The following is a 13,158-nucleotide window of genomic DNA, read 5'->3' as shown; positions in this document are numbered from 1 at the left end:
CATAAAAGAAGAGCCCGAAGAAGAGGAATATGAACTAACATTATTTGATGCTATCCCACTGCACACTCAGTCCACAACTGCTCTTGATAATTTGAGTCTTTCCTATACAGCATCTATATCCCCCAGCTGCCACTTCCATGTATTCCCTCCAGACAGTACCACCTCTGCTCAGGCTTTGTGCAACGCCACACAACACAGTCCATTTCACTCCACCGGCCAGCTTCAAATTTCATGTCATCATGCTGATAAAATCAACCACTCAGGTACATCTCTTGGCCAGGCAAGAAATCACATTCCTTCTGAAAACCATAGTACTTTCTGCAGCATACCTTTACATCAGTCTGAAAATGTGTCTGACTCTCATATTCCATCTATTAATCCCAGGCTTTTTACCCCATCTCTAGACCATAATGAGCCCCACATTTCATCCTCAGACCACATCAATCCCAACACCAAAGTTTCACAGCACAGTCCACCTTCAAAAAACCCAGGGTTTCAGGATTCTGAACTGCAGAAGGACTTCACACTCACCTCAAAGCCCAATTCCCGGATGGCCTTGGCACGGCGCTGGGTGGATGCCAACTTGATTCACCAAGATGGTGCAAGGACTGGGGCAGATGAAATTTGGGAGGCATATATCAACGACAACCCAACTGAACCCTTATCAGCCACGAGTGTAACTATACAACTTCCATTGTTTCAAGTTTAACCCCTAAGTGCGGGCATGTTTTTGCGCTCCTTGCGCGTCCCTCGAGGATATTCGCGCTCTGACTTACTTTTTAAAAATATTTGCCAAAAATCAGTTATTAGTCCTAGAATATTATAATTATATGTGCATATGGCACATACCTTCAGCTTTCTTCTGGGATGTTTGTTGAGCCTTTGTCGAGTACCGTAGGACTTGTGGAGACTTCTGAAGTTGGGTAACGAATTCTCCACTTTACACTTCCCAGCACCCCGTAATATGATTACCACAGCCTGATATTATCACTAGAAACACTATTCTTTGATTTTCAAGTAGTTTGGAATCCATACACCAAAAATAAAAAACACTGTGAAAGCAATGAAAATTACGAGCGTGTACGAGCTTCCCACTTGCACTCATTCCCTGCTGGTATTCTGTCATTCATTATTCATAAACACACTCACACTTTATATTCCTAGTACTTTATTACACTTATATATATATATATACAGTATATATACAGTATTTATCCATAAGTTTCCTTCAGTAATAGTAGGATATTTTCACTCCAGGCCCTTTCTCATTCAGTAAACTAGCGTAGAGAGTAAAGCTTTGACTGTCATTACTCCAAGTATTTGGACTCATATTCTTATATTAGTAATTACACTCAACCCTCGGCTATCACGGGTTCCGCTATAGCGTATCTCGCTATCACGCCTATATAAAAAACTACCCAGATACCTTTAACATGCACTAAATGCCTGCTGTCGCACACCGCAAATGTTCGAAAATTTCAAAAAGGCCAGGCTTTAGTGCTCCGCCCAGCCAACAAAAGCTTCACTACGTGATTGGTCGTGTGACATCAGCGCCAGCCGAGCCCTGATTTGTCAGCCCGACCGAGTCTCCTGCCCGCCAAACCATTCAAGTGCGCACCTTCAGACCGTGAACAGTGATATGGAAACAGTAACCTTTTTTATTATATAACCATGGCCATACAGTGGAGGGTCTCTTAAGAAAATGTTCTGGAAAGAGGTGAAAAGAGTAAGACAGGGTGGAAGTGCAGTTAGCAGGGGGGTGAAAGATAAAAATGGTAGATTACTAGTGGAGAAGGGAGAAAAAGTGAGCAGATGGAGAGAACACTGTAAGGAATTGTTGAATATAGAGGATGGAAGTAATGCGAGTATAAGTGGCTGGGGAATGGCTGGGAGAAGGAGGGAGGAGAGAAGACAGGAAGAAATCAGTAGGGTAGAAGTTGTGGAAGCAATGAAGAAAGTTAAATCGGGGAAAGCCCCAGGAATTGATGGAGTGTGTGGTGAAATGCTGAAGCATGGGGGAGAGATAGTAGTAGAATGGATGTGGAAGATGTGCAGATTGACCTGGGAGGAAGGTAGACTCCAGGAAGATTGGAAGTCAGGTATAATTATTCCCTTGTACAAAGGAAAAGGGGAAAAAGAAGTGTGTGGTAATCATAGGGGCATTTGTCTTCTTAGTATAATAGGAAAAGTGTATGGTAGGATACTTATTAACAGAGTTAGAGAAAGAACAGAGAAATTAGTTGGAGAAGAACAGGGAGGCTTTAGGAAGGGAAGAGGTTGTGTAGATCAGATATTCATTCTTAGATCTTTAGTGGAAAAGTTTCTAGAGAAGGGAAAGAAGTTGTATGCAGCTTTCATGGATTTAGAGAAAGCATATGACAGGGTGGACAGACAAGGATTGAGGAAAGTGTTAAGAATATATGGAGTAGATGGGAAGTTGTTGAATGCTGTGAAGAGTATGTACGATGGTGCGAAGGCTGCAGTGCATGTGGATGGTGAACTAAGTGAATTTTTCTCTTTGAAAGTTGGGTTGAAACAGGGATGTGTCATGTCTCCATGGTTGTTCAATCTGTACATGGATGGGGTAATAAAAGAGGTACAAGGTAGGGTAGTGGATGTTGGAGTGGCCCTGGTGAGAGAGGATAGTGTTTGGAAACTCCCTGTACTGTTGTTTGCAGATGATACTGTGTTGTTGAGTGAAGACGAAGGGGAGCTGCAAGGCTTGGTGGATGAGTTTGGGAGAGTGTGTAAGAAACGGAATCTAAAGGTGAATGTAGGGAAGAGTAAAGTGATGGTCTTTGAGAGAGGTGAAGTCAGTGAATGTACAGCGAGGTTGGATGGTGAGGAATTGGAAAATGTGAGTACGTTAAAGTACTTGGGTAGTGTGATGAGTAAGGATGGAGGTTTGGAGACTGAAGTGCTTCAAAGGGTACAGCAGGGAAGAAAGGTTGCTGGTTCTTTGAAAGCAGTGATAAGAAACAGGGAAGTGTGCATGGAAGTGAAAAAGTTACTACATGACAGTATTGTGATACCAACTCTAACGTATGGAAGTGAAGCTTGGTCGTTGTTGGAAGGACACAAGTCAAGAGTGAGAGCAGTGGAAATGAGTTATTTAAGAGGAGCCTGTGGAGTCACATGGAGAGAGGATGACGAATGAGGATATAAAGGAGCATTGTGGTGTGGATGTGGATGTGATAGGAAGCGTTATGAGGAACACACTGAGGTGGTTTGGCCATGTGGAGAGGATGGAGGGTGAAAGACTGACGAAGAAAGTGTATGTGAGTGAGGTGGAGGGGGGAAGAGGGAGGGGGAGGCAGAGGATGAGATGGAAGGATGGGGTGGAGAGGTATATGAGAGAGGGGGGTGTGAGTTGGGAGCAGGGCAGTGAAATGGCGGGGGACAAGGCGACTTGGAGGCGATTTGTTTGTGGCCACCCCAAACGGGATCGAGGCGTCTGGCAATAGATAGATAGATAGACCATGGCCAACGTACCCTCTCCCTGTCCCCCTACCATCACCCAACATAATGCTGCGGCACCTGGCAGGGAAATAAAGAAGAGGAAGAACCTAAGTTATGCAGATAAACCGGAAATGTGAAACTTATAGAGAATGGTGAGACCAAGCGAAGTGTGGGGAAGAAACATAACATCAATGAATCAACTGTGAGGGGTATTTATAAGAATTGTGATCACATCATAAAACATGCTCATTTTTAGACTATTATATATTAATATGTGGTACAAAAAAGGTATCTTAGGGGTGAATATGGAGGTCATGGCACCAATTAGAATTATTACCATAAGTTCTTCAATTTGGCTATCACGGTTTCGGCTATAGCGCAGACATAGCGGGACCAATTAGGAGTGATAGCCGAGGGTTGAGTGTATATACATTTCTATTTTATTTATACTGTTATACACTGTCACTTCCAGTAAATAAGGGCTCTTTTCCCTTGGAGCCAGGATGACCTTGGGACACTGAAGCACTCGTAGTTTATCACCATTTCCTCCACTGGCTCATCACACTATTCACCAGAAAGATTGTAGTCACTGTCCATCATTATCATGGATAAATTAGCCAATTCACGTTCCACAGCAGAGTCATTTAGTCCTTTACCCCTTCCCACACGAGGTTTAGTAGGGGTAGAGGTCAAAGGGCCCTCTAGAAGCGGCGGATATGGAGGGGCGCGAGTGCTACGTACTTTCATCTCAAGAAACAACACGGAACTAAATGACAAGGCGGATATGGGGCCGCCAAGCGTTGGCAACGTCATCGAGGTGACAGCTGCTAATTTATATGCTGTGAAATGATTGGCAGGAAATTAGGTAGTTCCAGGTGAATGTAAATATCACTTAGGCTTCTCCCTTCCTTTCTTATACAGTATATATTTTTATTACGAAAATAGATTATATGGCATATTTCAGGGGGAAATTACCATGGAAAATTAGCGAACAAGTGCACGTGGGGTGTTGCCAGGTGATAAGTAGCCAACTCCAGGTGTATGGCTCTATCAGTTACCTTTTTTTTTTTTCTTTGGTATATATTATTTTGTATAAGAATAGGGCATAGGGCCTATTTCAATGGATGAAATCAGTGGAAAATTCCGGGGAAGATTTGCTTAGCGCAGCGCAGCTGGGCAGGTGAGAGGAGAGGGTAATGGAGGGGAGGTAGGGAGGGGAGTCAAGAACGGGAATAAATAGCTAAATTGTCAACAATGGGTGGGAGTACAGATGACATTAGCAGTGCTGACTATTGTTGGACACTGGCAGTACTGAAAGATGATACAAGTCACCACTTGAAAGCCCGGGAGAATTCAAAATAACACAGAATCGCCAAAGTGACGCCCCGCGGTATGATCCATTGCACCCGAGCATCACGAAAGTGACGACCCGCTGTTAAGGGGTTAATCTGTACACTTACATACATAAAAAGTGATCCATATTTCCACTTACGGAGTCCCCATGCTAAATTTTCTGTGAACTGGAAACTAAACAAAGTGTCAAACCCAGCTTTAAAAAAAAAAATTTCAGATGTGCAGTAAAAGTCTAAACAGTGTTTGAATCTCAGCTCGGACTTGTACTGGTGGCTGAATGTTTCCTGCCCAAGAGTGATTGTGTGGGTAGTCACCATGCATATAGCCACATTTCACTCTAATTGTACAGTAATACATTACCTCCCAGGGTGGATGGTAACCATCCATGTGCTGTACTACCTAAGAAGAGGTTAGGTCCTCAGCAAATTATAGAAAAATTGCCTCTTAATGCTCCATTCCTACCTGTAAAGCTGATTTGCCAGGTTCTCCAATATCCAGTACCAGTTCCATGGAAAAATTTGTGATATTTAGGAACACATATAATGAGGGCTACCTATAGTAGAAAATGTAGTGTTTTATATATGGTAACTTTCACCTTAAGTATGTGAATGTAGGTAACGTAATACACTCAAACCTCGATTTAAGGGACCTCCATTTAAGGGATTTCAGATTTAAGGGGCTTCACATTATACCTGACAAACGGACAAGACCATTCAAAAATGATACATAATGTCTAGGTTATACACATTAATATGTTTCTTTATACAGTACTTGTAAAAAAATATTCATAATCATATAAATAAGTGAAACAGTCATTGCATTTCATAATAAGATTGTCTTTATATGTGGTAAAACAATGGACATTTTCAAGTAAGGGACAAGTTGATTCCCCATTTAGTCCCTTAAATTGAGGTTTGAGTGTATTTGTTATATTGTTGCAATCTCCAGATTATTTTATTCAACTTTGAAGAGACTTTTTGAACTGGAGGAATTAAATATGACCTTATTTCATCCTTTCACTACTGTAGTTGAATAAAATCAGTCAGTGAGATCGTCTGGTGATTGCTTTATTAAAATTTAAAAATAATAAAACTGATGAGTAAGGTAATCTGGTGGTAACCTGATTAATATAATCAAATTGAAGGAATTAATACAAAATTTTTGGATATACAGTCATCTTGCCTAAAGTGCATCTCACCTAATGTGTGATGGGGGTCTGACAATAATTAATTATTTAGAAAGAGCAAGCCAACAGCCATACCACGTTGAGTACACCGCTTCCCATCCGATCAGCGAAGTTAAGCAACGTTGGGTCTGGTTAGTACTTGGGTGGGTGACCACCTGGGAACACCAGATGCTGTTGGCATAACGTTCTCCCTACGTGTCAAGTGGGGTTGGTGGAGGATTAGTGCCCCTCCCTGTAAAACAATTAACTCTAAGCCCTTGGCCACCCCGTTTGGGATACATGGCGTCTGGCAATGATGATGATGATGATGATTTGCTACTTGCAATGTGCGACGGGCATGAAAAATTTAGGCAAATACAGTATTCTCTCGCAACTCTTGAGCATAATTTGTAGCGTGCGATGGGTAAGGGTGGGGCTGGTGAGTATGTGTGGTGGGGTGTGGCCGGTGTGGAAGTGAGTGGTGGCAAGGGAGGTGCCAGTGCCATGACGTCGCAGTGAGGGAGGGGCCGACGTCACGGCACACTGTGACGTTGGCAGCGTTTGCACATCTTCCCCTCACCTCCCCAAGGCTATTGTCTGTCCTCTGTGCAATGCTGGTAAGGTCTTGAATTTTCATAATAATTATACAGTATTAATCTTGCATGTTTCTATTGTAAGTTTTCCTTTTGCATTTTAGTTAGGGATAGGTATTCGTGAATCAATATATGAAAATTCAGGATGTGTTGCCCATAAAGCCATTTTAACATGGGATCCTATGCTTCCCAAAGTGCGAATTTATAAAGTGTGACGGGCTGTGTCACCCATATTCACGCACTTTATGTGAGATGACTGTACATGAGCACTATTTCATTTTTTGCCAGCTAATGTTAAAAGTGTGTTTTTACCATGAGGTTCATATTCTGTGAGTAGTTGAATATTGTTGGCCTTCAGTGTAAATGTGAATATTTCTCATATAAACTTTTACCCATCCCAATTTTTGGTTGGAAGAAAGGAACAGAATAATGTTAATAATGATGCCAAGTCATTTAGAAGTGTGGTATTGTACCCTATCATAAAAGTAGCTGATGTCCTGATAAGTGCATATGCTGTACATGTGCTGTATTTAACTCCACAATTACTTCTTACAGATGGCGATCATTATTCGAGGGAAATATCCAAACAGGAGGAAAGCATACAGAGAGGACATGAGAGAGTGTTTCTACTACCAAGACATTGTTCTTGTGAAAAATCAGTTTTTCAGTCAGTCTCTTGTGAACAAAACTTATGATAAAGAAAAGTTAGCCATTCAGCCTTCCACTGAGAGAATAAGAGCAAGTAACCATTGTTTTACTGAAGAAAAAGAATTTGATCAAACTTCCCTTCAAAATGAAAAAACTGTAAAAAAGTCATTCGGTATGGAAAGAAAAAAAGCTAATGAAACTTCTGATGAGAAAAATATAGTTCAAGCCACCCAGTCTTCTGGTGGTAAAGATATAGAGTCCAACCAAACTTTTGGTAGAAAAGACAGAACTGTTAAAAAGAAGGTAGGAGTCCAGACATCCTTTCTTGAGAAAGAAGACCTAATCAATCTAACTTCAGAAAGGAAAAAGCTAGTTTTTAATGTTAATTCCAATGATGGCAGTGGAGATGACACTAACCTATATAACAATGAAAAGTTAGATATGATTACTAACACTGATTCAGGAATGCATGTCATTAGTACAGTAGATAGTGTAGCAGTCAGTGGAAAAGAGGGAAAAACCCTACCATGCCAGGCCAAGGAAAAAGTAACCTTAATTAATATTGATGGAGAGATGGATACAGACAGAGTTTTAGAAAAAGTAAAGGAAATAGAGGTGGATACAACAGTTGTATTAACGCAAAAAGACACCAATGTACCTTTTGCTGCATCCAACCCTCCTGAGAAGTGTGTGTTTAATTATCAAGGTGTCCCATGTGTCGTTGTTGTTCCCAATTGTAAATCAGGCTCAGATGAAAAGACAGTACCTGTACTGGACATGAAGAGTTTCATAGAGAAACTGTCAGGTAAGAAAACAGTGGTGTTGAAAAGCTCAAAACTTTTGCCTGTGTTAAATGATGAAAAGTCAAAGGTGTCATTTTTAGATTCATTTGGCTTAGAAGTTGAATCAGTTGGCTCTTTACAAGAAGATTTGAGAACCCCTTCAGTAGGAATCAGTCCACAAGATCAACTTCACTCAGTTGAAAATGAAATAGCCACCTATGACTGCTCATCAGAAATACATGGCAAATTAAATAAGTCAGTATGTACATTAAGTAAGGACTGTACTGTACCTACTACAGCAGACAGTGATGTACGAAGAATGTTGGAGTCAGTTAAGAAACAAACGTCACAAGAAACTTGTGTACAGTCACAACTTTTACAAAGTAAGTTTCCAAATTCCTCAGAAAATACCACTACTTGTTCAGTGCCTGACACTGCTGAATCAAATATTCATGTATTATGCAGAGAAAAATTACAAAATAGCAACATTGATTTAGAGGGGTCCCAAAAAGACAGTTCTTATGTTACAGCTTTGAGCAGTGATTACCAGTATGTGCAAGGACCCATTGTATCTGAAGACAAAACGCCTTCAGGGAGAATTGAGAAACGTGGAGTTGTTGAGTTACAAGGTGATAATAGCAGTCAGAATTATATTGATGTAAGAGAAACTCATCATAATAAAGACATTGTTTTACCTTCAGGGGAATGCCAGCCTGGAATGACAGTTATGGATTACATCATGAGTGAAATGGCTGATGAACAAATTGAGATTAGTGGTGTTGATGCCACATCAGGAAAGCAATCATCTCGGAGTGATTCATCAGTTGAATCAGAATTATTATTTACCAGTAACTGCATTGACAGATCTCTCGCTGCTAGTTGTGATGTCCAGCATCTTGAAGTCAGATGTCAAAGTAATAATGTAGATAATGGTTCCATCTCTGACAAAGATATGTCACTTCACAATACAGGAAATCATGATGCTCTTCCACATCCGTTGCCTGCTGAGGAACTTAGTAATATTACCCTTCCAATTGGATATGAAAAAGCAGATAATAATAATAGTGTAAGTAATGACAATTCCAAAAACTCAGATGACAAAGGTAAGGAAGAATTTAACCCTGAGTCATTACCCAGGCAATCACAGAAAAAGAGAAAGAAAAAGAGAAAGAAAAGTATGGATGGCATTAAAGGCAAAACAGTTGATTGCACTACAGGCAAAAAGACAGATAGCAGTAAAGGCAAAATGACTGATTGTAATAATAAAGACAAAAATGCTGATAACAGTAAAGTTAAAAAAGATGATAGCACCGAAGGCAAAACTGAAACTAACAAGAAGTTAAAGAGCTGGGATGAAGACATACGGCGTTACATATGTAGTGATGAACATGATTGGTACCAAGCATACTTGAGTTCAAAGGCCAATAAAAAAGCAAATGAAAAGGAACGTGCAAGTTTTGGGACAGCCTTACCAGTTAAGGTTAAGAAGATAAAGATAGGGCCAAACCCAGTCACTCTGTCACTCAGAATAAGAGGCAGACAGAACTGTGAATCAGTCCCTGACTTGAATACGAGGATTCACAAACTCCCTGGTAATGTTGCAGGAACTAGTAGTGCATGTAGAACAAATCAGCCTGAGACGGAAGCTCAAACTCATGTTGATGGATCAAAGTTGGACAGAGATGTAGAAATTGTAAGTGAGGTGGTTAATGTGTCAAAATCAGATCGAGACTTAGAAATTATGAATGAGGTGATTAGTGTAAACAGCATAGATAAGATTGAGGCCAAAAGTGAAAAAGGGAGTAGGTATGCAAAAGAAAGTGAGGTAGTAGGTAAGAAAATAAGAAAATGTTATGAAAATTCCTATACTAAGCATTGTATTAGTACAGGAAGAAATGTAAAACCATGGAGAGTGTTAGATACTGAAGAAAGTAAATGTGACTGTGAGGACATTGACAGATTAATGAGAAAAATAAAAAGAACTGATGAAATGGTGGCTAAAAATCACAGAAATAATGCTATTGAAACTATTTCAAAAAAACACACAAGCAAAACTATTGAAACTCTTACAGACAAACATAGAAGTAGTGCTGCTGAAACTATGAAAGACATTACTGACACTGTCACAGAAAAATGCAACTCTGATAAAACTGTTGAGGGTCCTAACAACGAAACAAGAGGAGGTGGAAGTGTCAGTGATGGTGATTCTTCTGAAAGTCTGGTGATTGATTTGGATACAAATGACTCTGTAGAATCCACAAATTCTCATGCTCAAAACAAAAGTGACAACAATATTTCAAATCCAGCAGCTGTACAAACTGTGCATGTGTTTGAAGATGTAAGCAATATTCAAGATGAATGCATGCAGATCATTGTGAAAGGAAATGATGGCAGAGTAGGTACTATTGAGAAAGGTAAGGAAACACAAAAACAGAGTGTGGATGTATGCAGTAAAGACTGTTTTAACCTCTCTGGAAGTGCATCTGTTGAAAATGTAGCATTATCTAGAACTGAATGCAAAGTTGTAAAACCCAGTGCAGAGAGAATACAAGAATCTGTTTTAAGAGCAGCTCTTGATATTATGTCAGACAAGGAACTGGGACTGAATGTGGTGGAAAGAGCTAAGAGATTGGAGTCTGCACTTCTTTGGGGTAACCCAGCAGTGAGCTATATACAAATACCAGACAGTAATAAAGACCAAAATCAGACTCTTTGTGTTTCCTCACCTTCTTTGGAGGAAATTAAGTCATTACCTCCAGATGAAATCACAAGTCTCTTGCAGCACCATCAGTGCTGTCCTGGCTTGGGATGTAGCAGGTGCCACATCTTGCGTGCTGCATACATTCACATTACACTGTTCCGCCACAGATGTCATGTATGGTGTAGTTTTGCTGCAATTGTGAAAAAACATGCTGAAACCTGCCGCACGTTCCTTTGTTCTGTTCTTTTCTGTCATTTTGTTAAGCACATGCTCCACTTGAATGGTACCTTAGTGCTAAACGGATATCTGAAAGGAACGCAACTCTTTCTACTTAGTGAGTTCAGTCGTTGCCATGCATTAGGACCTCATGGCACAAACTTCAGGTGTAATCACCATGCCCGGCTGAGGTTGCCTTTGCAAGGAGATGACAGCAGCAGTTTGGCTAATGATGTAAAATTAATGATCCAGCTAACACAGTCAAAAGATGCCAGTCATGTTGATTTTATTGAACCCATATGTGAAACTTTCCACATTGCTGCCTCTGAAAAAAATGCAAAAATAAAGACAATGTAAATTTCATTCTGAGTCACTTGTTGTGTCTTTATTTTAGAAGCATTGGCCAGTATTCATTTTAGATTTTTGAATAATTCTAGTTCTGGTAGTGTGTTGTTAATTTCAGCAGTACCAGTTTTTGGTACCTGCAGATAAAGAGTATGTAATGTTCTTTTATTATTTTGTATCATACTGTACCATACTGTTTCTTGTAGCACATATTCTGTTATTATTTTGTATCATACTGTACCATACTGCTACTTGTAGCACACACACACACACACACACACACATATATATATATATATATATATATATATATATATATATATATATAATTAGTCTGATTACATTGCATTGCTTATGCAGGACTTTTGTATTTAATTAAAGCACAAAATGTAATTTTTGTTTTTACACCTGTTATGTCACTGTCATTGTGCATTTTGTGTGTGTGTGTGTGTGTGTGTGTGTGTGTGGATGGTATCCATCCATCATTTTGCAAAAGAGTTATGATGAGATTACGTATGGAGATGCACATGACAAGGAATAGACCTTTTATATTACCTGTATTAGCCAGTCAGTGAAAAGATCACAATCCCTCAGGTGTTGTGAGAACAAATATCTTCTGTTGCTGTTGTTGTCAAGTGACCTGGTCTACCTGGCTGGGCAGACCCATTAACTACAGACAAGCAATCACTCCCACAGGACTGTCCTATGCAGTAAACTGTTGTTCCCTTGTGGCAGACAGCACCTTGCCATAGTGAGGTGAAGGGAAGAGTGTGGAGGTTTAGTTCCTGGACGAATGCTGTATTTACATCCCTCGACTCAGTTATCAGGGATACCATAGTAGGCTCCACATCTCCCCACTAAATGTTTATATGGTTATACCCAGTGATGTAAATGGTTCCCTGGATTACAGGTAACCATTAGGCTCGTCACTTAGTGCAGAACCACCTGAAGTGGAAAGAAGAGTACCATAATAAAAAGTGACAGGAAGGATGGGAGAATTAAGAAGAGAGAGGAGGGCAAGCATAGAAAAAAAATGATCAACATGAAAGAGGAATTAGGCAGCATTTCATCGAGTGAATGGATGATTATCACTAGTCATCCGCCTACCACCACAAATTACTGTGCCATAATCAAACAATGCACAGAGCAAATGTAACTCCTTCCTTTACGTTAATGTGTGGCAGTTAACAATGGTTCATTCCAACAAGCATCATGAAGTACAGTTTTCTGGATCATTGAGCCCATGAGATGGAGTCAAGAATTTTGAAGGCTGGAATGATATAAGGTCTACTACTACTGCTACTACAACTACAACTACTACTTTTATTATGACTACAACTACTATTACTGCTGCTGCTGCTGCTACTAACCTACTACACTGTTACTACTACTACTACAACTCCTGTTACTCCCTCTACTACTACTACTTACTACTACTACCATTACCACTACTACTGTTGTTATTATTATTATTATTAAAATGCAGTATAATGTCACTGAGGGCGACTCAACATCTCCAGAAGGAGCCCACCGAGGAGCATATACAGCTTCCCTGGACTCCAGGCGACAAAGACACAAGTCCGCCCAGGCCGCGCGCCCGATTGACCCGGAGCTTGACTGCCGCCACCATAGTAGGAATATGAGACTACCTTCCGGGCGAGCCGACCACCAACAACCACAGGGTGGAGCTGTTACTCCAGCTCCAGTCAGCACCTCTGTGATGGCTGGTAGCTGCTCAACTTTCTTACAGGAGACGGCCTGCAGCGGCTCTGGAGGCAAACAAGAGATGGCCTGTAGCTGCTCCTTCCTTTGTCAGGCGATGAAGGTGCTCCTAATGAGACGGCCTGTAGCCGCTCAACCCCCCTACAGGAGACGGCCAGCAGCTGCTCCAGAGAT

General features: G+C 40.6%; 1 protein-coding gene and 1 non-coding gene across 2 annotated transcripts in view; both read left to right on the top strand.

The window, feature by feature from the left end:
* LOC145418268 (uncharacterized) overlaps positions 1–11,551 on the top strand; it is a 25,808-nt gene extending 14,257 nt beyond the window's left edge. Inside the window, exons 4-6 of the mRNA XM_080286712.1 lie at positions 1–263; positions 435–676; positions 7,126–11,551. The exon at positions 1–263 is cut by the window's left edge and continues 46 nt beyond it. Of these exons, the coding sequence (XP_080142838.1) occupies positions 1–263; positions 435–676; positions 7,126–11,274 (4,654 nt within the window). The 3' untranslated portion in view covers positions 11,275–11,551. The remainder of the gene's footprint in view (positions 264–434; positions 677–7,125) is intronic.
* Positions 6,060–6,178, top strand: LOC145390444 (5S ribosomal RNA). Its single transcript, XR_013895632.1, has one exon. It is a non-coding gene; the product is annotated as a 5S ribosomal RNA (ribosomal RNA).
* Positions 11,552–13,158: the final 1,607 nt, after the last annotated feature.

Source organism: Coenobita brevimanus, chromosome 14, assembly GCF_032717465.1.
Source record: "Coenobita brevimanus isolate Jiangsu-jjx chromosome 14, ASM3271746v2, whole genome shotgun sequence".
NCBI lineage: Eukaryota > Metazoa > Arthropoda > Malacostraca > Decapoda > Coenobitidae > Coenobita > Coenobita brevimanus.
This window is presented reverse-complemented; position numbering and strand designations above follow the sequence as displayed.